The sequence below is a fragment of the Xyrauchen texanus genome, chromosome 6 (assembly GCF_025860055.1).
Source record: "Xyrauchen texanus isolate HMW12.3.18 chromosome 6, RBS_HiC_50CHRs, whole genome shotgun sequence".
Lineage (NCBI taxonomy): Eukaryota > Metazoa > Chordata > Actinopteri > Cypriniformes > Catostomidae > Xyrauchen > Xyrauchen texanus.
Genome location: NC_068281.1, coordinates 21,549,748 through 21,574,882, shown reverse-complemented (window position 1 = coordinate 21,574,882; position 25,135 = coordinate 21,549,748). Strand labels below are relative to the sequence as shown.

At 41.7% G+C, this 25,135-nt stretch overlaps 1 protein-coding gene across 1 annotated transcript in view; it reads right to left on the bottom strand.

Annotated features, from left to right (window-relative positions):
- LOC127645541 (catenin delta-2-like) overlaps positions 1–25,135 on the bottom strand; it is a 148,905-nt gene that overhangs the window by 7,071 nt on the left and 116,699 nt on the right. Inside the window, exons 13-21 of the mRNA XM_052129194.1 lie at positions 23,263–23,380; positions 13,864–14,049; positions 13,164–13,337; positions 12,181–12,331; positions 10,193–10,415; positions 9,261–9,345; positions 8,741–8,867; positions 1,237–1,359; positions 749–825 (exon numbers count right to left, since the gene is read on the bottom strand). Of these exons, the coding sequence (XP_051985154.1) occupies positions 749–825; positions 1,237–1,359; positions 8,741–8,867; positions 9,261–9,345; positions 10,193–10,415; positions 12,181–12,331; positions 13,164–13,337; positions 13,864–14,049; positions 23,263–23,380 (1,264 nt within the window). The remainder of the gene's footprint in view (positions 1–748; positions 826–1,236; positions 1,360–8,740; positions 8,868–9,260; positions 9,346–10,192; positions 10,416–12,180; positions 12,332–13,163; positions 13,338–13,863; positions 14,050–23,262; positions 23,381–25,135) is intronic.

Genomic DNA, 25,135 nt, shown 5'->3' with positions numbered 1-25,135 from the left:
GTGCCTTCATGAAAGTTGGTAAGTACACAACCTTGTACCTTTGTCTTTATGTCCAATTTTGAAATACGTTTTTGCCTCAAAACAAAGTTTGTGATGTTGTGATTCACCTCGGAGCTGGTTGGTTTAGTTCATGGCTTACACCTCTTTTATGGAGGATTTTATTAAAAGTCTATGGAAGAAATGAATAGGGAAAATATGTCCGTAACCCAAGAGGGCTGAAAGATTGGGTGGTCACTGTTGCGCTCTATAGCAGTCATAGCGCGCACGTGCCAACCGCCTGTTTATGCGCACACCTTCAAATGCAGTATACTTTGACAGGCTCGCATTTGACTGACGGCGCGTTTCCACTGGCGCATTTTGATCGAAGGTGAGCGAGTGTTTTGAATTCATTCTTATGGAAGTCAAGCACCACGCTCGCAAGGTGCATTGTGGGAATGACAGCGGCATGGAGCAAGCTGTTTCCCAGCGTTGTAAGCGGTTTGAGAGGATTCCTTCTGTGCCAGTGGAAACGCAGCCTGACGCAGATGCTGAGCGTTCACGCAAAATCAAAGTATCCTTTAGGCTTAAAATAAATAGGATTTACCCGAGAAGCAACATTGCAAAAGATATTAAAGCTTATTTTCAGAGAATGTAACTGAATTAAAATAGGGTAATTTAAAATACATAAATTAATAGTTTTTTCCTATTTTTGGAGAAATAAGAATGGCAATATAAGCTACACTTTACAACTCTAATGTGGTGAACTCACCTGGTTATGTTTAATGTCATCACCTGGAGACATGTAAGCACCTCGGAACAGAGTAGATGTTCCACTGGAGATCTGAGCTGCAGAGAGAGAGAGAGAGAGAGAGAGAGAGAGAGAGAGAGAGAGAGAGAGAGAGAGAGAGAGAGAGGGTGAATTATGAAGATTCACAGGGGATGTCTGACTGCAACAGATGTGCAGACACATGAAGATCATGACTTTTGCTAAGATAAAGGATTTAAATTTTACACAAAGATGAGAAGGTGAAATATCAAAGATGTTTATGTGGAATAAAATGTTTAGAGCTCAGCGCTGTAACGGCATCAGTATTGCTAGGTAACTGCAAACTGCAGCACTCAGAGGTAATTCACTGCCTTCGTTGATGTTATATTTGATGGGCTGTCTGAAAATCATTGTCGACTCTGTCAGTCATTTGATGGCTGTTATATGAAACTGTTAACCTCCCACTGGAGGACACTGAACTGCAGGCTTACCTGCCATGGCATCTTTTCTGGAGGTGTGCTCGCCCTTGTTTCCATGGTAACCAGAATTGGACTCATAGTCTGTCTTCCTCTCCTTCAAACTCAACATGTCTCGAGGGGACGTGGGGGCACTTGCTAAAACACAAAAAGCCAGCCAATGTGATGAGTTTGGGGGCAGTGGGGAAGTGTTTCTGTCCTGGTACAAACATCCTGTTAATTCTTTACAACATTTGAAAGGTCTCATTCCATCACGAGATCTTTTATTTTACATAAAACTAATATTAGTTTTTGGCTTTTAAGGCAAACAGATGTCAGTGCTTGGTTTCTAATTGCTAAATGGAATTGGTCAGGTAATTGGTTGGTTTTGTCTGGGGTCTGTACTCCTTAATGCAACAATAATTTATTTCACCTTCCCTGCCAGTTTTGTGTTCTGTGAAGCTTTGAGTAACTGAAATAAAGCACATCAACTTTCTGTCAAGAAATGTGATTGGAAAATACCAGGTATTTAACAAACAATTTCAGGTGATGAGGACATATGAAGGTAACACTTTACAACAGCTTTCATGAAAGGGATAGTTCACCCAAAAATGAAACTTCTGTTATCACTTACTCACCTTAATGTCATTCCATACCCATATGACATTCATCCGTGAAACACAAAAGGCATGTTGGGCAGAATATTAGGGACTGACAAGCTTGGTCACAGTTCACTTTTTATTTTTATGGGAAAGAGCAGTCTCAATCTCATTTGTTCCGCGAAGAACAAATGATTATCCGTCTTATAGTATAATGTTTAGAAATGATTTATGCTTAACAATAGTTCATATACTTTAAAATATGAATTTATTGTATAAGAAAAAATATTAATCAAAGTTTTATTAAGAAATAAGGTAGGATATGGCTGGCCTTATTTTTTGAATTTAGGCATAACAAGCTGCTGAGTTCCTTATTGCTTATACAAAATGGTTACTACATTATAAAAAAAATACTAAGAATATCATCAAATGTCTCGGATTACATGTGTAACCCTTGTTCCCTGAAAAAGCGGAATGAGATGCTGTGCTTTGCTCAGTGCTTTTGGGAACAATCCCGCATTGTGACCAGATGTTAATATGTGTGTAACACGTCAATGAACATTGACCGGAATTTATAGCCTCGGCTGGTGAGATCATTAGATGCACCTGTGGCCAAGCTATAAATAGACACGTCACCAGCGTGTCGTCAGATAGCTTTTTCTGATGAGCAGTCCTGGGACGTCCCAGTGCGGCAAAGAAGCGCAGCATCTCGTTCCACTTTTTTCAGGGAACAAGGGTGACACATGTAACCCGAGACGTTCCCTTTACAAAAAGCTTCACTATGATGCTGCACTTTGCTTTTGGGAACGCAATACCCACGCCGCCGCACTGGGGCTGTCCGGACCCCTATGGTTGTGAAGTGTGCTCACAAGAACGCGAGAGGTCTCAGACATGAGAGGTCTCAGACTCCGGACGTAAGAGCCCGGAGTAGCATAAACATCTAAACCATAAAATTTGATGAATGTGTGCGGAGAGAACCAGCCTGCCGCATCACAAACTTGTTCAGACGTGAGCTTGAGATGTCGACTCAAGGACGTAAGAGTCCGGAGTAGCAAAAACATCTAACCCATAAAGTTCGATGAACGTGTGCGGAGAGGACCAGCCTGCCACGTCACAAACTTGTTCAGGCATGAGTTGAGATGTCGACTCAAGGACGTAAGAGCCCGGAGTAGCATGAACATCCAAACTATAAAATCTGATGAATGTGTGCGGAGAGGACCAGCCTGCCACATCACAAACCAGCTGCAGAGGGACCCCTCTAGCCAAGGCTTTAGAGGAGGCGACCCTTCTGGTGGAGTGAGCCCTGACACCTACTGGCGAAGCTTGAGCACGCGCCTCATAGGCCAGGGCAATAGCATCCCTCACCAAATCTGACAGTCTGCTTGGTAGCGGCCGCCCCTCTGTTGCGGCCCCCATAGCAGACAAAAAATTGCCCTGACTTATGCCACTGGCTAGTGCGGTGGACATAAGTCTGAAGGGCACGGACTGGGCAGAGTCCGTGAAGTCTTTCCTGCTCCGCCGTTAAAAACTGTGGGGAGCAGAAGGCTTCCAGAGTGACAGGACGTAGTGTCGAAAAAGGCACCTTAGGAAGGTAGTCAGGATGAGGATGCAGAATAGCTTTGGCCATACCTGGGGCAAATTCTAAACAGGCCGGCAAAACAGACAGAGCCTGTAGATCCCCAATCCTCTTAAGAGAGGTAATCGCCATAAGAAAGACCATCTTGAGAGTCAGAAGCCTGTCAGATGCTGACTCTAGAGGTTCAAAAGGGGGTCTCAACCAGACCCTCCAGGACTATTGCTAAGTCCCATGAACGAGTTCTGGTCCTAACAAGAGGCCTCAGTTGAATGAAGCCAGCGAGTAGAGGATGCCTCCCCAAAGGCACCCCATCCATCAAGGTGCGGCAAGCCGAAATGGCGGCCACATAAACCCTGAGAGTAGCGGGGCATATTCCTGCTGACAGTTTTTCCTGCAGAAAGTCCAGAACTGAAAAAAATTGGCAGTTAACTGGATCTGCACCATGTGAACTGCACCACTTTTCGAAGACACCCCATTTATTGGTGTAGATTCTTCTGGTAGAGGGAGCCCTAGCACTAAGAATGGTCTCGATAACCTCAGGTGACAGCCCTGTGTCCCTCAGTGTACCCTTCAGGGGCCAAAGATGAAGTTTCCACAATTCGGGCCGGGGATGAAATATCGTCCCCTGTGCCTGAGACAGAAGGTCCCTCCTGTCCGGAATTGCCCAAGGCGGGCCGTCGAGGAGAGATATTCGCTCCGAGAACCATACCCTGTTTGACCAGCACGGCTCTATCAGTAAGAGGCAAGACCCTTGCTGGCGAACTCTGGCCAAGACTCCCGGGAGCAGAGAAACCGGGGAAAAACACATACAGACGCATTCAGGGCCATGTAAGCGCCATCACGTCCAGACCCAGGGGGGGCTGGGTGACTCAGGGAGAAGTAGAGGAGACATTGCGCTGTTCATAGAGGCGAAGAGGTCCTCTTCTACCCTGTAAAATCTCACCCAGATTTGTTCCACTACCTAGGGGTGGAGTTTCCACTCGTCGGTATTTTCTGTCTGGACAGTAAATCTGCTCCCATATATGGGCATCCAGGGATATAAACTGCCCTGAGTGACAGGGGCTTGCCCTGGGCCCCAAGGAGAATCCGATGTGCCATAAATTTAGCTGACGTGAACGTGGACCTCCTTGATGGTTTATGTAAGAGACTACCGCTGTATTGCCCACCCGCACCAAGACATGGTAGCCTCAGGAGGAAGTATTTCAGGGCCAGAAATACCACCATCAACTCAAGACAGTTACTGTGACAACCAAGCTGGATGACCACTTAAGACCGCTATCCAGCTCGTCAGGGAGGTGTCTGTCATTAGCAGCCTGCGACGACGAGACGCACCTAGAGTGGGACCCAAGGTAAGAAACCGGGGTCTGAACCACATAGCAAGGGAACGAAGCACGCAGCGCGTAACCCTTATTAGCCCTAGGGGACTGGCCCTTGGATGAAATCCCCTAGCTTTTAGCCACAGCTGAAACGGTCTCATATGGAGCAGGCCCAAAGGGATCACCGTGGACGCAGATGCCATGAGACCTAGTATTTGTTGATACTGGTGAACAGTGCAACCTTGACCTAGCCTGAGTTTGCTCAGGGTGTTCTGAATGGACGTGATACGAGCGGGAGACAACTGTGCCCGCATCGTGATCGAATTCCATATAACCCCCAGATAGGTGATTCCCCGGGTGGGAGAGAGAACGCTCTTTGACGTTGAGTCTCAGACCCAGAGAAACCAGATGAGCTAAGACAATATCCCTGTGCTGAACTGCCAGTTCTTGGAGCTGCGCTAAGATCAGCCAGTCGTCTATGTAATTGAGAATGCGGATGCCCCGGAGTCACGAAGGAGCCAGTGCTGCATCCATGCATTTCGTGAATGTGCAGGGTGATAGGGCTAGGCCGAATGGAAGAACCCGATACTGTAAGGCTTCGTCCCTGAAAGCGAACCTCAGGAACTTCCTGTGCTGTGGCAGAATTCCAATATGGAAATATGCATCCATGAGATCGATCGTGATCAGCCAATCGTAATGTTGGATCTGAGACACGACCGTCTTGACAGTTAACATCTTGAACTTGAACACCCCGACCGAGCGGTTCAAGCCTCAAAGACACAACCCCCCTCTTGGGGACCAGGAAGTATCTGCTGTCATAGCCTGACTCTTTCTCTGGAAGGCGAACCCGTTCATGGCCCCTTTGACCAAGAGATTTTGCAGCTCTTTCCACAGTAGACGTGTCTGCTCCAGTTTCATGATAGTGGTGGAGGGCAGCGAGCAAATTGAATTCTGTAGCCTCTTTCTACTGTGTTCAGAACCCACATAGAAATGCCTGGCAGAAGTTTCCACGCTGCCAAGTTCTCTGAGATGGGTATCAATTTCGACACTTCCTGTTGAGGGGATGTCGAGTGGTCCGCGTCCTGGATAAAGGCAGGAAGCAATGGTACACCCAACTCTTTGTTGGAAGCCTCTGTCACCCGAAACACCAAAGGCGGCAGGAGTGAAGAGGTTTCGTGAGGGTATCGGGAGGGCCGAAGTGGATGGTACACACGGCCCGTCCCGAGAGGAACCACCCCCACAAGGATGGGTACAAGACCGTCAGGGTTTCTTTCTTTTAGAAATCACGGCCCTGAGGTCCTGCTTCGGGGGCTGCTGAAGGCCAGTCTTTACGAGGGGGAGCACGACTCGCCACGCTCTGCCTAGCAGAGTCGGGGCGGGACTGGGTGGCCGATGGCCGGCCCCCCTGAGTGCGGCGAGGAAAAAACTGCCCGAAGGCTTCCTCGTGGCTTTTCGCCTCCTGGAATCTGGAGATAACCGTATTCATGGCGTCTCCGAAGAGACCGGAAGGCGAAACTGGGGCATCAAGTGGGAAAATTCTGTCCTTATCCTTGATGCCTGAAAGGTTAAGCCATAAATGCCTCTCCGTGCTGACTAAAGCGGACATAGACCGACCAATGGCACGCTTGGTCGCATGGAGAGATAAATCTGTGGTCCAGATAAGAAAAGGCTTCTTCATCGAGCGTTGCACCCGCACTCAGGTCTTTCAGTAGGTCAGCCTGGTACACCTGTAACACGGCCATGGTGTGCAGCGCAGCACCAGCCTGACCTGCCGCTTGATAAGCCCTCCCCACTAGCATGGAGGTAGTCCTGCACGGCTTAGTGGGGAGAGCGGGTTTCTTGAGTGATGATGCCGAACCCGGTGAGAGTTAACCCGCATGCGTATCTTCGACCGGCGGCATCATTGAATACCCCTGTGTCTCAGCACCCACGATAGTCAAGTATAAAGATGTCGAGGTTACGTGAACACGGGAAGTATATGGGTTCCTCCATGAGTGAGAAAGCTCGTCATGGAGATCATCAAAGAAAGGAAGGGACTAATATAGCGTTCCCTTTTTCTTTTCTTTTTTTATTATTATATTATTATTATTTTTTTTGGCCACCAGACAGAAATCTGTCTAATAGTTTGGATCGTTTGGGGGGGGTGTCTCTTGTTCGCATGGCCAGTCTAGCTGTAGTCTGGCCACAGCTCAAGTAACCACCTCGATTAATTTCTCAGCTGCTTTATTATTATGCGTGAAATGTACAGAGGTTCAGTGCCCCCCTCCTGAAACGAAGAGGCGCCGGGGCGCGCTTCAGATTACGAGAAGGATCAGCTGGATCTGGGGAGAGAGCGAGCGATAGGGACGGACCTGTCTCTCGCTCCTCAGCCAAATATATGCAAGAGCCCCACGATGAAAGTGTGGGCGCTGACTCCCGGAAGTAAGCGAGGCGAGCGCGAAGCATTTCGCCCGAAAGTAGGTCGCAATGCACGCACTCGCCCTGCCGTTGACAGGGAAACCTGCATCGTTTGCTTTGCTTCTACGACATTTTTCTACCTTTTTCTTTTCTATTTTATATATATATATATATATATATATATATATATAGATAGAAAGAGGGAAAGGAGAAAAGGTTCACTACGCACTGCCTAACAAATTCTAAATCCTAGCAGAGGAAAGAAAGTTTCTGACAGTCTTGTGAGACACACAGCACAGTTTGCTCTGAAGAAAACGGATCAGACGACATGCTGGTGACGCGTCTATTTATAGCCTGGCCACAGGTGCATCTAATAATCTCACCAGCTGAGGCTATAAATTCTGGTCAGTGTTCATTGACGTGTTACACACATATTCACAGCTGCTCACAATGCAGGATTGTTCCCAAAAGCGCTTAGCAAACCGCAGCATCATAGTGAAGCTTTTTGTAAAGGGAACGTCCTATTTTATTAAGCAAAATAATCCAGTGCCATCCTTCCATTAGAATACAGTCCCTGACATGTAAACCTACCTAGTGAGGTGCTGCGCAGTGATATACACAGTATCTAGGTGAAAAGTTGTTTCACGTCACATGTGATAATAATATAATACAATATAATAACAATAACACTATACTGTGTATTTTAGCATATATTCACCATTATACATTTTACAATGTAATAATGGGCCTAATTCATGAAACACGAGCAGAACAAATTTTTTCCTGCTCTCGACCATGTGTAAATCATGCGTAAGACATCCAAATGTTCTGTGTTCTTTCAGACAAGCTGCCATGACAACATTTTGATAGAAGTTAAATTAAAAAAGTCACCCTGGTTTCATGACAACATTTTTGCAATTCAAAATGTATGTGCTGTATAACAAGTTTGGCTGCAGTTTTAGAGTAATATCCAGCTAGGGGCTCTGAAAGCAAGTAAAATGGTGTTGTAAAAAAATAATAATAAAAAAAAAAAAAACACCTCCCTTACCTAAAACTTTAGCCTGAACCTGAAACAGATCAATTTCATATTCTTCTTCTTGTGATTTTGGTGATTCACAATCTTCATGCATACTTTCTTACAATTTCCATGCCCTCTACTGTGCAGGGAGAAGAATTTAAAGCAAAAAATACTGAAATATTGATCTGTTTTTCACCCACACCATATTGTTTTTCACCATATTCTCAGAAGTGATCTTATCACTTCTGAGAATATGGATTAAAACACTGGAGTCATATGGAATACTTTTATGATTCCTTCTTGTGCTTTTTGAACTGTAAAATGTTTGGCACCCATTCACTTACATTGTATGGACCTACAGAGCTGAAATATTCAGGAAATATTCGTGAATCAGAATTCAAAAACTCTCAAATATCAGCAAATACCCTGATCATGATGTTACTTCTATGATCACATTATGGCATAAATAAACCACACTTATTTTAGAGTCCTGTAAATGTACCTTTATAGATTAGAGAAAAACATAGAGCCTACCTCTGAGCAAGCGATAAAGATGTTGATGTTAATAGAGTGCTAAAGAAATGTCAATGGTATCACCTGCTGTCAAAATATGGTAACATGGAGCAGCTCTCACCTGATCGATTATTGGGTGAGGTCCGTACAGGAGAGATAGATGGAGTGCGAGAGGAGGAATAAGGTCGTTGTCTGTCCCTCTCGATTGTAGATGAAGAGCCAACAAAGTGATACTGAGAATAGCCATCCTGTCATAAAAAAGAACTCAGTCAATAGTGGAGTATGTAAGGCAAAGCAGATTGATGAATATCAACAGTAGATAATGAGATGTGGCATTGAGTTGTAAATTGCATGTACACTATACTCCTTGAAACCTTACTCATCAGAACTTTGTTTATGAGTAGGGTGAATTAGGGCAGTGTTTTCTTAACCTTTTTTTTTCTTTTGTAAGAAATATTTTGTCATTTTAATTTAAATTCTTCATTAGAATAACTTGATTAGACGAACATTTCTTGGCCCTCTTAAGACATACAACTCTGTATAATACTTCAACAAGCAGTATGAGAGGCTGAAGTTTGGTCTAAATGGCTGTAAATGTACAATAGATGTGAGAATGGTGAGGTGCTTTCTCAATGCACCACCTTCTTATAGAGGCTTCGCAAATCTCTGTACTGCCACATGCTGTTGAGGACTTGGGATGCTGCTTTCACCACCTTTGGTGTGTGTCTGTAAAGAAACAGAGGGAGAAAACGATTACAATATGCAGCCCTGTCTGCAATAATACAAGTAATATAAATAACGCTCCATTTCTTATCCATTTCTGGTGCTGCTAACATAATGGATTGCTTCATAATTCAAAAGTGCTTTGCTAAGTTTGCAAACCTAGATAATTTAAACCTCATAGTACAATTTGGAAACTAGAAAATATACTGTCTCAGCTAGATAAATAAACAGTGTCGGCACTCATTTGCTGACTAGATGTGGACTTCAAATCTTTATTTTGTCTTTCAGTTTGCGCAATTTATTTTCCTAATGCGATAAACTCTAATACAAAATAAACTCTAACGGAAACATATATACTTTAACATCTAAATGTTGATCCTACTGGTGAATATCTATGAATATCAAATAACTTAAACAATGATAATCATAAAACATATAAATAAGTTGTCTTGTAATTCATTGTTATTATTACAGTGAACTGATCCAGTACAATAATGGGAAAAAGCTACTGAAAATAAAATACAAAATGTAATACTAGATTTGCTATTGGATTTCTAGATTGTTGAAATCTCTAGACAAGCTTTTGATTCCCTTCAAGGCAACTGCTGCTTTCCATACTATCAGAAATATCTGCTTTCAAAAATTGGTCTTGCAAGTTAATATAATTGCTAAAGTGGAATTAATTAACTAAAGTAGCTTAAGTACAGTAGCTTAACATTTTAATATGAAACAATGATGAGAAACAATTTCAATAAGAGAAGTACTAAATGGAGGGTCCATCATGCCTTCTTCCTTTTTGAATTAATCTGTCCATTTGACAAAAAAAAAAAAGCGGGTCATGTCTACATACTTATCTCCTTTGCTGCGGGCAATGCCGATGAGTTTCTCAATGCCACCGGCGTCACGAAGGGCCTTGGTGTTTTCCATGTTCTTGGTGATGACCTCATGCAATGCGCAGCAGATCGCCGTGATAGTGTCATCAGACATGCTCTTGCTGGGGCTGCCGGTGCCAGAGCTGTTGTTATTGTTTCCCCCTGGTAGACGATGAACCAGATCCCTCATGGCATACTTGCCTTTGGGTGGTGGGGGATGAGGTGAACAGAAGAGAAATCAGAGAAGATTATTTGTTAACAGCTGTTTACAGAAATAATATTTACATGTGAACTGTGACATTTTTTCAATGTGAAAATAATTTCTCCAGTCCCAGGTTAATATGAGACAGCTGGTCTCCCTGACAAAAGCAACACAGAAACTACACCAACACTGAACCCCCCCAAAAAAAATGGGTTAAAGATTTTCTTTTTGAGTTTTTCCAGACAAATTTGTTGTTCATACACGTGCGATCTTCACACTATGTTTTGTCTGAATCTGAGAATAGTAGAGCCAAACAAATCTTTCACAGGACAGATCATAGTCTAAGAGACCAGATTTAAGTCATGACTTAAGTCTCATCATTTAAATCACCCTCAGGCCTATAAATGATAAACTATAAGTTCTTCTCCCTACCCAGTAGGGGGTGATATGCATGAAGAATGTAAATTGCCAAAAACAAAAGAAGAATGTGAAAGTAAAAGTGGAAATTTACAGTAAAAAATACTGATCTGTTTATCACCCACACCTATCATATCACTTCTGAAGAGATATATTTAAACACTGGAGACTTTATGGTGCCTTTATGTGCTTTTGGAGCTTCAAGATTTTTGTACTCATTCATTTGAATTGTGAAGACCTACAGAGCTGAGATATTCTTCTAACAATCTTAATTTGTGTTCAGCAGAAGAAAGAAAGTCAAACACATCTTGGATGGCATGAAGGTGAGTAAATGATGAGAGAATTTACATTTTTGGATGAGCTATGCCTTTAAGTAGATATGTTAAACTGTTCAGACAGTATCTCCTTCAGGAGATGTTAGCTTCAATCACCATTCTTTGGAGTTGATTGGAAAAAAGATTAAATGAAAATGATGGAAAGAATGAAAGAATGAAAGTGGTGGCTGAGGCTAACATTGTGCCAAACATCAACTTTTGTGTTTCGTAGACGAAAGTAATAGGTTTGGAAAATGTCACATGTGGGTAAGAGAATAATAAAATTATTTAAACCTGGTGTCACTTACCATCTGTATCTCATAACATTTGCAATTGCACCATAATATTATAATGCCATTTGATCTTCTGGTTAGATGCTAACTGTTTTTCACTGGCTCTGCACAATGACAATAAGTTGAATCTAATCTAATATAAATGCTTGTTCCCACTGGGGTGAATTCACTCCATAACAGCTGTGCTACAAAACTGCTTTCAACTTGTATGCATTGAAATTACATGAAAGAACGGTTCCCATAAGCGCTTGACATTTTGTACGTTTCATCGTTGATTTTATTAAATGATGGACTTTTTAAATGAACCGGCAGGATCAGTATTCTAGTGGTGTTGCTGCTTTGACATTAGTGCAGTTTTACGATGTTCCGCTCACCCTATATTCCTCAAAAGATTCACACATCTTTCAACTCACGCAGGGCTGAGACCAGACTGAAAGAGAGACTGGTTACCATGGAGACACAGGAGCCCATCAGAATCCACAAACTATTAAAAAGATCAATAGTCTCTTAGAGTCGTGAGCAGCCTTTCAAACAATGCCAGCCCACCTCAATTAAGAATGCAATATATGTTTAAAAAAAAGTTACTGTTACTAAAATACACACAAAGAAAATGGGTCTTTAAAGGGCCTCTGCCTTACAATTAATTTAAGAGCATACATACCACTGTGGCATTTAAATTTGCTGAAGTCAAAGAGAAAATGTTAGCTTGAGGCAAATACACTTCGATGTCCCAAACCTACCAATGAGCTCCTTGTTCCGGACATCAAGGGCCATGTTTCGGAGAGCTGTGGCCACAGCACACACTACCCGATCATTGTCTATTCTCAGCAGCTCCACCAGAATGGGCAATCCTTTCTCTTTTCGTACTGCTGCACGAATATACACCGACCACTACAGGCACAAGAGACGTGTACAAGCAGTAGTCACACAGGAGCTCCAAAAAAATTATTATCATTTCATCAACAGAACAAAAATAACAGATTGTCTTAACTGGGAATTTGGTATCAACCTTGAAAGTAAATGTACCCTGCTGAATAAAAATAACATTCTATGCTGGTTTGCTGTGTCAGCTGGTCTGTTTTTTGTTTTGTTTTTGTTTTTTTTAGGAGTTTTGGGCACTTGTCAGCTGGTCAGGCTGGGGAGACCAGCTAAACCAGCTGACAGTTGGCAAGGCTGGGAGTCCAGCTGGAACAGCTTAAACCAGATAAGACCAGCAAACCATCTTAGGCAGGTTGAAAATATTTTTTTCAGCAAGGAAAAAATTTTATTCTGTTGTATTACTGTTTGTTTTGTCTTTAAATAGTTTTAGCAAAACATTTGAATAATGGAAATTTTTAAAGTGCAACATTGAAAAATGTGACAGTCACGGCCTACACTTTCAAGACTTTGTATGAGAATTCAGAATGAAAATAAAACAGAAGCTCTTTCTCAGATGTTTTTATTTGAAGATGTGAGTGTGAAGCTTTCAACTTGTAACACAGGTTGTGTGCTCCCAATAGACACTTTGATCTCATTATAGTTCACTTCTCTCAGTTCGTGATAGACATCAGTTTCCTGTTTGTATATGACAAGAATTGCATGCCCATAACAAACTACAACAGAACAAAACTTGCATAAATGTATATTTGTGTCAATAATAATGGTGTTGAGTGCCAGAGCCAGTCTAGATGGTTCATGGCTTTTAAAGTGCAGGGTTACTCACAGGTTTTAAGGTGGGGCCTACCTTCCAGCTACCTGCTGCCAGGTTCTGTAGAGCCCCAGCCGCTCCCTCCAGTGTGTCCGGGTTAGAGCACTCAGACAGCAGAGTGAGGTACGGTTTCACTATGGATGGGTGCCACAGCATCTGCAGTCCCTTAGGAGGGTCACTGGAGTCTGGGAAAGGCCCAACACCATCCCACTGACCGCAGAGACAGAGAAAGGTGGGTCACATGAAATAATGGGGAGAAGAGGAAAACTTGGGCTTGAACTCGTGGTATTACCATGGTTCCATGTTTAAAAATTACCATATTTTTGTCATTGTTTAAATGCTGGGATATTGGGGACTCGTACCTTAAAAAAATATTGTAAGGTACCGTTCATATCTCACACTAAAAGCGGAGTAATTGAATAGGCAGGACACACTCAAGCATCACACAGCCAGGTGTGCATTTACATCTTTGTTAAGGAACAGATTACTCCCAGACAATTTACCCATTTAAAAGCCACAATATAAAGTAATGCCACCTTTTACCTCTCTGTTCATCCCATGCAAATGCAGAACAAACACTCCCAATGCCCCTATCTTCATCTGTTTTCAGAAACTAAATGAAATCAGCCAGGAAAATATGCAATTATCCACTGGAAGAGGACGAGTGTCGATGCAGGCAACCCGCAAGTGATGCTAATTGCCAGCAGCTGCAGGGATAAAAAAAAACCCAGCCCACCTGATCGTGGCTCTTCTTTTTCTTTTTCTTCTTTCCCCAGCAGCCGGAGCTCTCTGCATCCTTCCCGCTGGCATCGGTGCAAAGAACCCCATCCAGCTCCTCTGATCCCATCTGCTGTCCCTGTGATGTCTCCGCCGCCAACCTGTACGACAGGTTCCGCAGGATACACACACAGTTCTCGATGGTCTAGAAGGGGGCAAACATTATGCACAAAGAGTTTTAGATTAGGGATTGTAACAGATAAAGGATGGGCAAGGAGGAGGCAGGAACCGGCAGAACAGTCAACATAACTTTAATTACATAAATTAACTGGAACACAGCACATAGACACACACACACACACACACAGCGGCAGCGTGTGTCTCTCTCTCGAATTGGCGTCCCCGGCTTGTCTTTATCCCCCTCCTGGCTGATTAGGTGACTCAGCCCCAGCCGTGCATGGCCAACCACGCCCTCCTCTTCATAACAGGGATATTTCAAAAGAGTGCGTTTACTGCAAACACTCTTCATCAGATTTTCTTAAACAGTATTTTTGTGCCGTTTTCCAGTAAAAACACCTAAATATTCTTAAAGGGATAGTTCACCCCCAAAATTGAAAATTCTCTCATCATTTACTCACCCTCATGCCATCCCAGATGTGTATGACTTTCTTCTGCAGAACAAGAATATTTCAGCTCTGTAGGTCCATCCAGTGCAAGAGAATGGTGGCCAGGCCTTTCAATCTCCACAAAGTACATAAATGCAGCATAAAGGTAATCGGTAAGACTCAAGTGGTCTTCTGAAGCGATCCAGTTGGTATTGGGTGAAGACAGACCAAAATATAACTCCTTTTTCACTGCACATCTTGCCATTGTAGTCTCTAGGCACAATCATGATTTTAAGCTTGATTACACTTCCTAATGCTTGATGCATACGCAGAGTGCTAGTTGGCGCTATGGAAAGTGTAACTGAGCTTGAAATCATGATAACAAGGAGAAAGCTGTCAAGATGTACAGTAGAAAAGGAATTAAATTTGTGTCTGTTCTCACCCAAAACCAACTGGATCACTTTAGAAAACAGTGATTTAACCACTGGTTTTGATGGTTTGATGGATTATGTTTATGATGACTTGATCTGCTTTTTGGAGCTTCAAAGGCCCAGCCAGCATTCACCTTAATTGTATAGACCTATGAAGATGAAATTATTCAAAAAATCTATGTTTGTGTTCAGTAGAAGGAAGAAAGTCATACACATCTTAGATGACATGATGGTGAGTAGTAAATTATGAGCAATTACATTTTTTGGTGAACTATCCCTTTAAATCAGCATAGATTTGGCAAAATTGTGTGCAATGTTCTCAGAGAATATTTTACATTTATTTTTCCTTTCTCAGTAGTAAACTGTTTTCACCCGTTAGAAATATGTTTAAAAGAAACAAGAAAATAAACTTAAGATGTATTCTCTAAACAAAACAAGCCTTAATATCTTACATAAATTTGCTTCAAGTAAATTGATCTTGTATTAAGGATGTTTATATATTTTTACTGGAAAACAAGACAAAAGTACTGATATATGATTTTACATGGAAATTATTGTGGCCCTATCTGACTGCAAATGCAAAAAAAGACTGGCTTGACAAGACAATATTATCTTTTGTAATCCAGAAGTTTGAATTTGACACAGCATCTCTCTAAAAAATAAATTTCTAGATTCAAGTTTCAAATAGCTTTATTGGCATGATAAAAAGCTTTACATTGTCAAAGCATAGTAACATTAAATATACATACATACACATTTACACACATATGCATGCAGTTCAAGAAAACTATGTAAAAATACAATAAAATAAAGGAATAGTAAAAAGTGTAAATCAAAGAGGTTTGTTATGCTATGTTTTCCATTTTATGCATGTGGGACAGTGTTTCGGTTTTTGTCTGGTAGAAGTCCTGTTCCACTGGTTGTCCTATTGTCGTGGCAGGACTTGACATATCTCGCAGCCAGGTTTGAGCTTTCTGGGGTTTCTCTAAGTAGGTATGAAAGTTTGTCCTTATGATGCATCCGATTCAAGTCTTTGTAATGTGTTGTGAAATAGGGAGGGGGTAATCCATAATTTGTGCATAACTAGGGCATGTTGTTAAAAGGTGCAGTTCTGTTTTCACTTTTCACAAGCACAGTCTGTCTTGTTTAAGTAACCAGGCCTGTCTATGTCTGCCCATCTCTATGTCGAGGTTATGTTCACTCTGTACATGGTCAGGACATTTCTTAGTTTAGGGTTGGTGACTGTGCTCAAATATTCTGCCAGTTTATATTCTCTGTTTAGGGACAGATAGCATTCCTGTTTACTTTGTTGAGCTGTTGCTTCTGTCCAATGTTTTAGAGATTTTTATTTTTGTGTTTAAATAATTGATTTGGTCTAGCTTGGGTTTTGTTCTGGGGTTTAGCTGGATATGTTTTAGATTGTAAAGTCAGCTCTAAGACTTGCTAAGGGGGTTTCTCTTTGATGTCAGCTCTTAGTATCTTAGGGCTTTGTGGTGAAGGGTTTGTGTATCGAGTGGTGGTGGTATAGTGGACTAAAGCACATACAGTAACTGTTAATCAGAAGGTCACTGGTTTGATCCCCACAACCACCACCATTGTGTCCTTGAGCAAGTCACTTAACTCCAGGTTGCTCCGGGGGGATTGTCCCTGTAATAACTGCACTATAAGTCGCTTTGGATAAAAGCATCTGCCAAATATGTAAATGTATCATTATTTTTTATGTGGGCACTGAATTTAATGGCTCTTTATTTATTTATTTTAATTATTAGTAGGTACAGTCCTAATTCTGCTCTGCATGCATTATTAGGAGTTTTTTGTTGTACTCGCTGTATATTTTTGAAGAATTCTGCCTGCAGGGTCTCTATTGGGTGTTTGTCTCATTTGGTGAACTCTTGGTTTGTGAGTGGGCCTCAGACTTCACATCTATAGAGTGCGATGGGTTCTATAACAGATTTAATAATTTTTTGCCAGATTCTGATGGGGATATCAATGTTGATATTTTTCTTAATAGCATAAAAAGCTCTTCGTGCCTTGTCTCTCAGGTCGTTCTCAGCCTTGTTGAAGTTTCCTGTATTGCTGATGTTTATTTCAAAGTATGTGTAGTTCTGAGTATGTTCTATAAGATCATGTTGTCTAATTTTAAGTTATGGTGTTGCCCTTGGTGACTGGGTATCATTATCGTTATTTTATCTTTTTGGGGTTAACTGACAGGGCCTTATGCTTTGAAAATATTTTGCAGTAGGTCTAGATGCTGCTGTAGAATCTCTTTTGTAGACAACAGCAGCACTAGATCATCTGCATACAGGAGGCATTAGACAGTGTCTAGTAGAGTACGACTGGGTGCCAGAGACTGCTCTAGAGCTCTCGCCAGTTCATTGATGTATATATTGAATAGCATAGGGCTCAGGCTACAGTCCTGTCTCACTCCACGACTCTGAGGGAGAAAATCTGTGTGTTTGTTGCCAATTTTGACAGCAAATGTGTTCTTAGTGTACATTCATTTGATGATGTTATTCCTCCGATGCTGCAATGGATCAACTGAAGCAAAAGCCCCTTATGCCAAATTGATTCAAAAGCTTTTTTGAAGTCAACAAAGCATGAGAAGATTTTCCTTTTGTTTTGGTTGACTAGCTTGTCAATTAGAGTATGTAGAGTGTAAATATGGTCTGATGTGCGATAGGTTGGAAGCCAATATGGCATTTGCTCAGGACATTTCTGTCAGTGAGAAAGTGGAGGAGTTTGTTGTTTAGGATGTTGCAAAATAGTTTACCTAGGTTGCTATTTACACATATTCTGTGGTAGTTAAAAAGGTTGAATTTGTCTCCACTTTTATGAATAGGGGTTATGAGGCCCTGGTTCCAGATGTTAGAAAATATACCTGCACTAAGGATTATATTAAAAAAGTTTGAGAATGACCAGTTTGAATTTGCGTATTTAACCATTTTATTTAGAATGCCATCAATACCACATGCTTTTTGGGATTTAAGGTTTAGTATTTTATCGGATAGTTCAGCTAATGTAATTGGAGAATCTAAAGGGTTTTGGTAATCTTTGATGGTTGATTCTAGAGCACAAAGATTTTTATATATGGTGTTTTGATCATGATTTATGTTTACATTCCTAAACAGATTGGATAAGTGGTTAATCCACACATCTTCATTCAAAAACTTTTTTTTATTGATTCCAGTCACAGATGAAATAAACATGGCAGAAAATATGGAATCATACTATATGAACTTAACCATCCATATACTCGAGGCATCATTTAAACAAATTTCCAAATGAAAACACTCTGGACACTTTTGCCCATACTGCGTGCAAATGCGAGATAACGGGGTGTGACATAACTTCTCCGGTTAATTTGATAGAAAGGCAAAAATAGGGGCAAGAATTTCCTGTTCAATAGAAAACCAGGGAGGGGCTCTTTCAGGTGGAAGTGACCAATTAGCCAAATGTTTGAGACCGAATGCATAATAATAAATCAAAATCTTGGGTAGGCCTAGCCCACCTTTGTTAATTGGCCTATGTAACTATTGAAATTAAATCTGGGACACTTACTATGCTATGCTGACAAATTGCTTGAAATAAGAGAGGGGGACAGTTTTGAATGACAGTATTCAATTTTGAAATAAATTCATTTTAATAACATTAACCTTCCTAATCATAGATAAATGTAATGAAGCCCACCTACCCACATTGCTCAAAAACCTTTTTAATAAGGGGTCAAAATTAACTAACTAAATCAAACAAATTTGCTGGGAATAAAATACCAAAATACTTAATACCCTGTTTAGGCCACTGGAAGGCGCCCGGCAGAAAAGCCATTACTGGGCAGTACGCTGTCAGACACAAAGCTTTGGATTTAGACCAATTGACTTTGTATCCTGATTCCGTGGAGGTAAGGCATAGATCTAGTGGGGCCAAAGACAAACAATAAAATATAATCTGTGTAAAGCAAAAGTTTATGCGCCATACCTCCCACCTCCACCCTTGGAAAATCATCTTCCTTTCTTATCACGGCTGATATTGGTTCCAGGACAAGACAGAACAATAATGGGGAAAGAGGGGAACCCTCCTGGTTGCCCCTGTCCAGAGTAAAATAATCTGAAATTAATCAATTTGTTTGTACTGCCGCAACCAGGTGTCTATAAAGTAAATGAATCCAACCAAAGTGTTCCCGAACCTGTATATTTCCAAAATCATAAAAAGATAATCCCATATCAAACACCTTTTCGGCGTCAAGTGAGATGGCAGCAATCAGAGTCTGATCATTCGACAATGACCACATGATACTGATGAGATTCCTGATGTTATCAGAAGAGCTGATCTGAAAATGTCACCATATCTCATCCTTCTTCGTCTTCAGGAGTTCCAAAAATTCAGACGTTGTTTCGCCGGTTGCAATTCTCAAGGTCGTCCGACTTTTCCCAAACGCGATCCAAGTCCGTCTTGGTCGTTAGCGGATTATCAGCTAATTCCCTCTCCGATGAAAGTAATTTATCTCTTCTTCTAAAATGGTAAAACTGTCTTTGTGGAAGTAGGGAGTCTCTACTGGAGGAATGCAAGTTGCACACAGGAGGATGTTCTTCTCTGTTGAGATGATGGCCCTATTAATATCTATCCATGTATAACATTGGCCTGTTTTAACAATTTTGATTCAGTTGGCAAAATTTTACTTATCCTAAATAAGCATTCATCCTGAGTCTCTTCCTTGTGTCACTCCAGGCAGTTCAATGGATGAGATTATGAGTTCTCTGTAGACTGTAGGACAGCCAGTGGGTCCTTCACCTCTGCTCCATGTCACCTGCAGGATGATGATGTCTGAGTTTTTTTCTTCCTTTTTGCTCTTGAGTACGAGGGCAGATGATCTCAAGCCTTGAATATTCCAACATGTTATGATAAATGCTTTGATTTCCATGGTTTCAGTTTTGGTAGCATGTTTTGTACTAGGACAGTAGGTGTGAGCAGATCAGGTTGAGCATTTGACAGATGTCTCAGCGCAGATGTTGGGGCTTGTGCAGGTGCGGGGATTCTGCTCACTGACTGGGCAGCTGAGGCTGCCAGAGTCCTGCTGCATGTGCTGGGTGAAGGGTGTAGGCAGGAGAAGCTGTGCTCTGATGTCTGGGGAATGTGTGGAGAGTTGACAGCAGGCTCAGATGGGATGCTGGAAGAGGACACTCTGGTTTTGAAGGTTGCCTTGGTGGAAGAGAGCACTGATTTCTTAACGGTGGTATTAGGCATCTTTCTGTAATTCCTGTGTGTTTCCTCACCAGTCTGGGTGGGTGCTTCCCTACTCTGTTACTCCTGAGGATGGTATTGGGGTTCCAGTTCAGGGCAACATCTATTAGCATCTTGGCAAAGACAGGAACAGTTACTTTGCACAGGTGGACATGGTCAGAGACATGTGTAGTCCAGGGTGGGGTGATGTTCCAGGTGCACATTAGGTTTGAGTGCACAGGTGCAAGAGAGGTTTGCATTCACCCACTGAATTGTGTCTGGGTGGAGATCCTTTTGTTGTAGCAGTGTGGAAATGGTGATTTTCACTTGGGAAAGTGGTTGTTGCTTTTTCGATCACCCTCTGTTATGGTGTAGCCACTCTCTCTTGTTGCACCCTCAGGTCATTTGTGCCAGTGTGAATTATTATGTGGCTTGGTGACCCTAGTTTGTCCACATTAAACAGTTTAAGGGCACTGTGGGTGTTTGGGCAGCAGAGTTTGGTCACCTTGTGTTTGAGGAAGAGCTTTTTCTCATCTATAAACTTCTCATTTGAGTCTATTAAGAGAATGATATTGGATTTTGGTGTGTCTTCTGTGGGTGTTGTGGGGCCAACTGATTCACGGACTGGCTTTGAGCAAGTGGAAAGGTTTGAAGGGTTTTGGCTGGGTTGTGAATCTGAGGTCTGGGGACTGTGGTCAGATTGGGGGATGTCCTTCTTCACTCATTCCTCTAGAGAGGTGAACCCAGCACAGTTGGACAATGTTTCGTGTCTCAATTCTCTCATCTCCTCCCTCAGAGCTGTCAGCTGAGCCCAGTGGCTTTCAGTCTGCTGTGAGAGTTGGGATTCCAGTGCTGCCAGCTGAACCTTTAGGCTCTCCCTCTCTTGCCGGAGTTCCCTCACTTCAGATTGTAGTGTGGACTGTTCCCACCTCTCTCTGTGCTTGACTGTAGGGTTGTTGCCGTGCTGGTCTATGCTTTGGGCTGTGTTGAGAGGTATGGATCTATCTGAGCTGGACCAGCTCCCCCTCAAACACTGTGAACCCATCCCTCATGTCAGAGCAATAACAGTTTGAATGGGGGTCTTTAGTTTGTTCAGTGCTGGGGAGGTCTCTGTGTTCTAGGTGCTCGTCTGTGGGGGAAGGTGGAAGTAGGGATCCTGTCTGACTCCTCTGTGGTGAGGAGCTGGTCACTGGTAGTGGGCTCCTGCTGTGCTCTTTCTTTGATCCTGAGGACGTTTTGTTAAAATAGCCCATGGATGTTTTTCACCACAACTATCCCTGTTGTTTTGTACAGTATATGTAGACACTGATAATAGTCATGTCTTACTATTTTTTTTTTTTTAACTGGAAACCCCCGCAATTACTTTTCTTTCAGCAGAGGGGAAGTGTGAAATTATAGCCTTTTGCCATTCATGGGGCTTGTTGGTGTAAAAGATCAGGTAGCAGGTGCTGCCATTCTTATGGAAGTCTGCAAACAAAGTTTCTGGGTTCTCTGTCAGTCTCTTGTTTTTGTAAACTTTCTGTGCAGTTTCATTTGAAGCTTCTTTTGGGTAGTTCAGAGGAATGGCTTCCACACATGAAGGTTTTGAGGGCAGAGTGTTATGAGCCATTAGCACCTGTGCTGAGGGTTGTGTCTGGCTAATCTATTTTTTTGACCCAGACACTTTCACACCTTTCTTTTCACAACTCCAAGATGTAGGCCATGTTTACAGGCAAGCAGGTAAGCATTGGTAGCTCCAATAAGTCTTTATATTATAACTCTTAAATATTTTAAGCAGTAAAACTTCTCTCTTTTTTTGTTGTGGTTTTTAAAGTACTCACTTGCAGATAATTATTTGCAGGGTACTCACTTTGGCAACTGGTAACAGGTAGTCCATTTGGGCCTTTGGTTTATTTCTAGTGCAGGGTAGTTGTTTCCCAAGTCATCTGATGTCCTTTTCCAGATAGATTATTCCAAAAAATCCAAGTTAAACATTAAGACTATTAATCCAACTGGTAGTGATGTCGATGAGAGAAGGGTTGTATAAATATCTCCTTGTGAAAATATCCAAGATAGTCCAGGTTAATCCCACAATAAACAGTAGTTTTGCAGGAGCTCAGGGGTGCATGTCTGCTCAAGACCTCAGATGCTCAGGAGCTCTCTCTCACTATTTGAGAGACAATCTAAACTCTTTGTGAAGCCATTGCATTATTGTGCTCTAAACTCTTAATAGTTTCCTGTTAGATTAGTCCTCTGGACGGACTCCAGTAGGAGCTGGAAAACTAATCCTATTGTGATGAGCAGTGAGGCAGGAAAAAACAAAGAGTATGACTTTGATCTTGTAAATGCTTTCAGAAGGATTAAACTGTGACAGTCTTTTTCCCCTCACAAAGTATTATGCTAGTAACAGAGACAGCTCCAAAAATCAAACAAAACATGGACTCGGTATACAGAGGTGTGTCACTGCATGATTTAATCTGTGTAAATACCATAAACGTTGCTAAATGGCGACCAGGGCTATAAGCAGTTATTCTGTAAAACAATGTTGGTGGCAAAAACAATTAGAGGAGGAGACTACAAATCCTACATTTTCTGTCTAATGCAATGACAAGGATCCCTACTGATTTTATTTATTTTTTTTTTTGGAAATGCTTAAAATCCAAGATGGTCTTAACCTTTTTAGATGTCAATGCTGGTCTGTTGCTAGCACAGGTTAAGCTGGTTGCAGGTGCACTACAAAAATCATATTCCTAACAAGTATGAGTCTTCCAGTAAATATTTCTCAATATCCTAAAAATAAGGTCAATATACCTGAAATGCAAAATTGTTGTTTTCAGAGAATGTATCTTAAATGAAAGTGCCATTCTTTTTTATCTTCTTCACTTGTTTTTCCAAATCTGCCAGTGCTACAAGAAAAAATACAAATCAACTGATCAAGGCTGTTTTTTCAGCTTTTCCCACAGAGGAGAAAAACATATTTTTGGCTATTCTGCATTGTATCTTCTATCTCAGTGGAGAGGGGTTAAGCAAGGTGTAGTGCTCTGGTGCTGTATTGAAAATGCTTGGGGAGCAAAAACTCTACAAATAAAAACCTGCTTAGATTCTCTGTGGCTCTCCATCGAATGTATACACCTTGGTAGAAAGGCAGAGAGAGAGAGAGAGAGAGAGAGAGAGAAAAGGTCAAACCTTGCTGTCGATATCACTGGTGCCCAGGGCTGTCTGTATGACATAGAGCAGAGCGTCAGTCAGCCCCTCACACTCTCTCATCCTTCGGCGGGCCTCTTCTCCAGCTGAGCTCACATTCCTACAGGAAACACATATACACACAAAGAACACAATGTCACGCATTTTGTGCTATCGACACATGTCCCATTGATCACACTTTCAAGTCAATACAAAATCAACTAAAAGGCAGGTGGCCTTCAACATCAATGAGCTTTTCATAGATTTTGCAAGTGCAAAATGAGTAGTCATTTTTTTTTGCCATTTTATTGATGGTACAGACAATAGAGATAGGATAGAAAACTTTGCAGAGAAAAGGGGAACATGGTCAGCAAGTGACACAAGCCAGGTTTGAACTTGCATCACCCATATAAGCACCATGGCTCAACATGTTGGAGCAGTTGTGCTAGCCACTAGGCCACACCTCCTTTCAAATCAGCAATAACTTTACATAAAATAACACTGCAATACAACTAAAATTGTAAAACAATGTAAATAAAACACAGTCACAGTCATTTAAAAGAGTCATATAATCATATTGTATTCAGAGTTAGAAGCCTGTTTTATTTATTCAAACAATTATGAACATTTTGTTTGTATACAGACACACAAAACTACACAAATTTGCCTGTTGAACAATTTGGACCCCTTTGTCCTCCATGTGAGTCAACTGTTCTTGCTCATCTCCATGCATTTTCCTTAATTGCAAATTCAATTATTAGACATATTAGCATTAATATTGTTATTGTTCTTAAGGATAATATAACAAAATATTGCAGTCATTTCAATAATGACTGTGAACCAGTGTTTTCTTATATATTATTTTTAATATAATGCATTGCATCATATTTTACTATACTATACATGTTATTCTTAATGTACACTATTCTATTTACAGCGTTTTTCCTTAAATGAAAATTTTTCGCCGGCTGCCGAAGTGAAATTTTAGGATATCAAGCACCAAAACTAAGATCAATAAGCACTACATGAGCTTCTCATGTGATATGCGGATGTGCGTGGAGTAATTGAAGACTGGTATCACTTGCATTGTGCGTGATCCACAGAGAATCTCTCTTGCAAATGATGTGCTCTTTATCCTATTACTGTGTACTGGAGCATGCAGGTGCGTGAGCATCAACTGGGCTCCCCTCATTATGCAAGCTCTTGTAACAGGATAGCGCAGAGCGGATCACATGCACAATTAAACTGGGCTTCCCTCGATAGCATGCTGCATAACAAACCTTTAGCGCAGACCAGGCCTTTAGCATGGGCCACATATGGGCCGCCTATTATGGAATCCTGCTTTAGGTCAACTGAAATTGTATGATTCTGAAACCCACATTAGTTCCATCATAACTGTGCATGTAAACATACTATTCACACTCTTTGGAATGTCAACATATGAATGGCTTACTTATATTTGTAGGGGATAGGAACATTATATTACCATTGAAAAATGACATACAGCTTTAAGAATCACCAGTAAGAAGCCTCAAATCATAAGCATTGGATATTCAGAAGATCTGACAAGTATGATCTGAGAAGAACCTTCTTTATTGAAAGGTGCCTGTGAGCAAATCAAAGACCACATTTTGTCTTCTCTCTCTCCAAGAGGCTTCTAAGAGATCTGTGTGTCTCTTGCATCCCAGGCAGCTGCAGGTGCTGTGGCAACAGTGTCCAACCATTAAATATTCAATCAGACTTGTAGTTTCTTAGCCTTATATGAAGAGGATTAATTATCACACTTGGCATAGGGAGCTTAGTCCAGCCATCCAAGAGCGAAAGTGACTCAGCACTTTCTACAATCCTGCTGCTTCAGACCTGAACACTGGTGTGC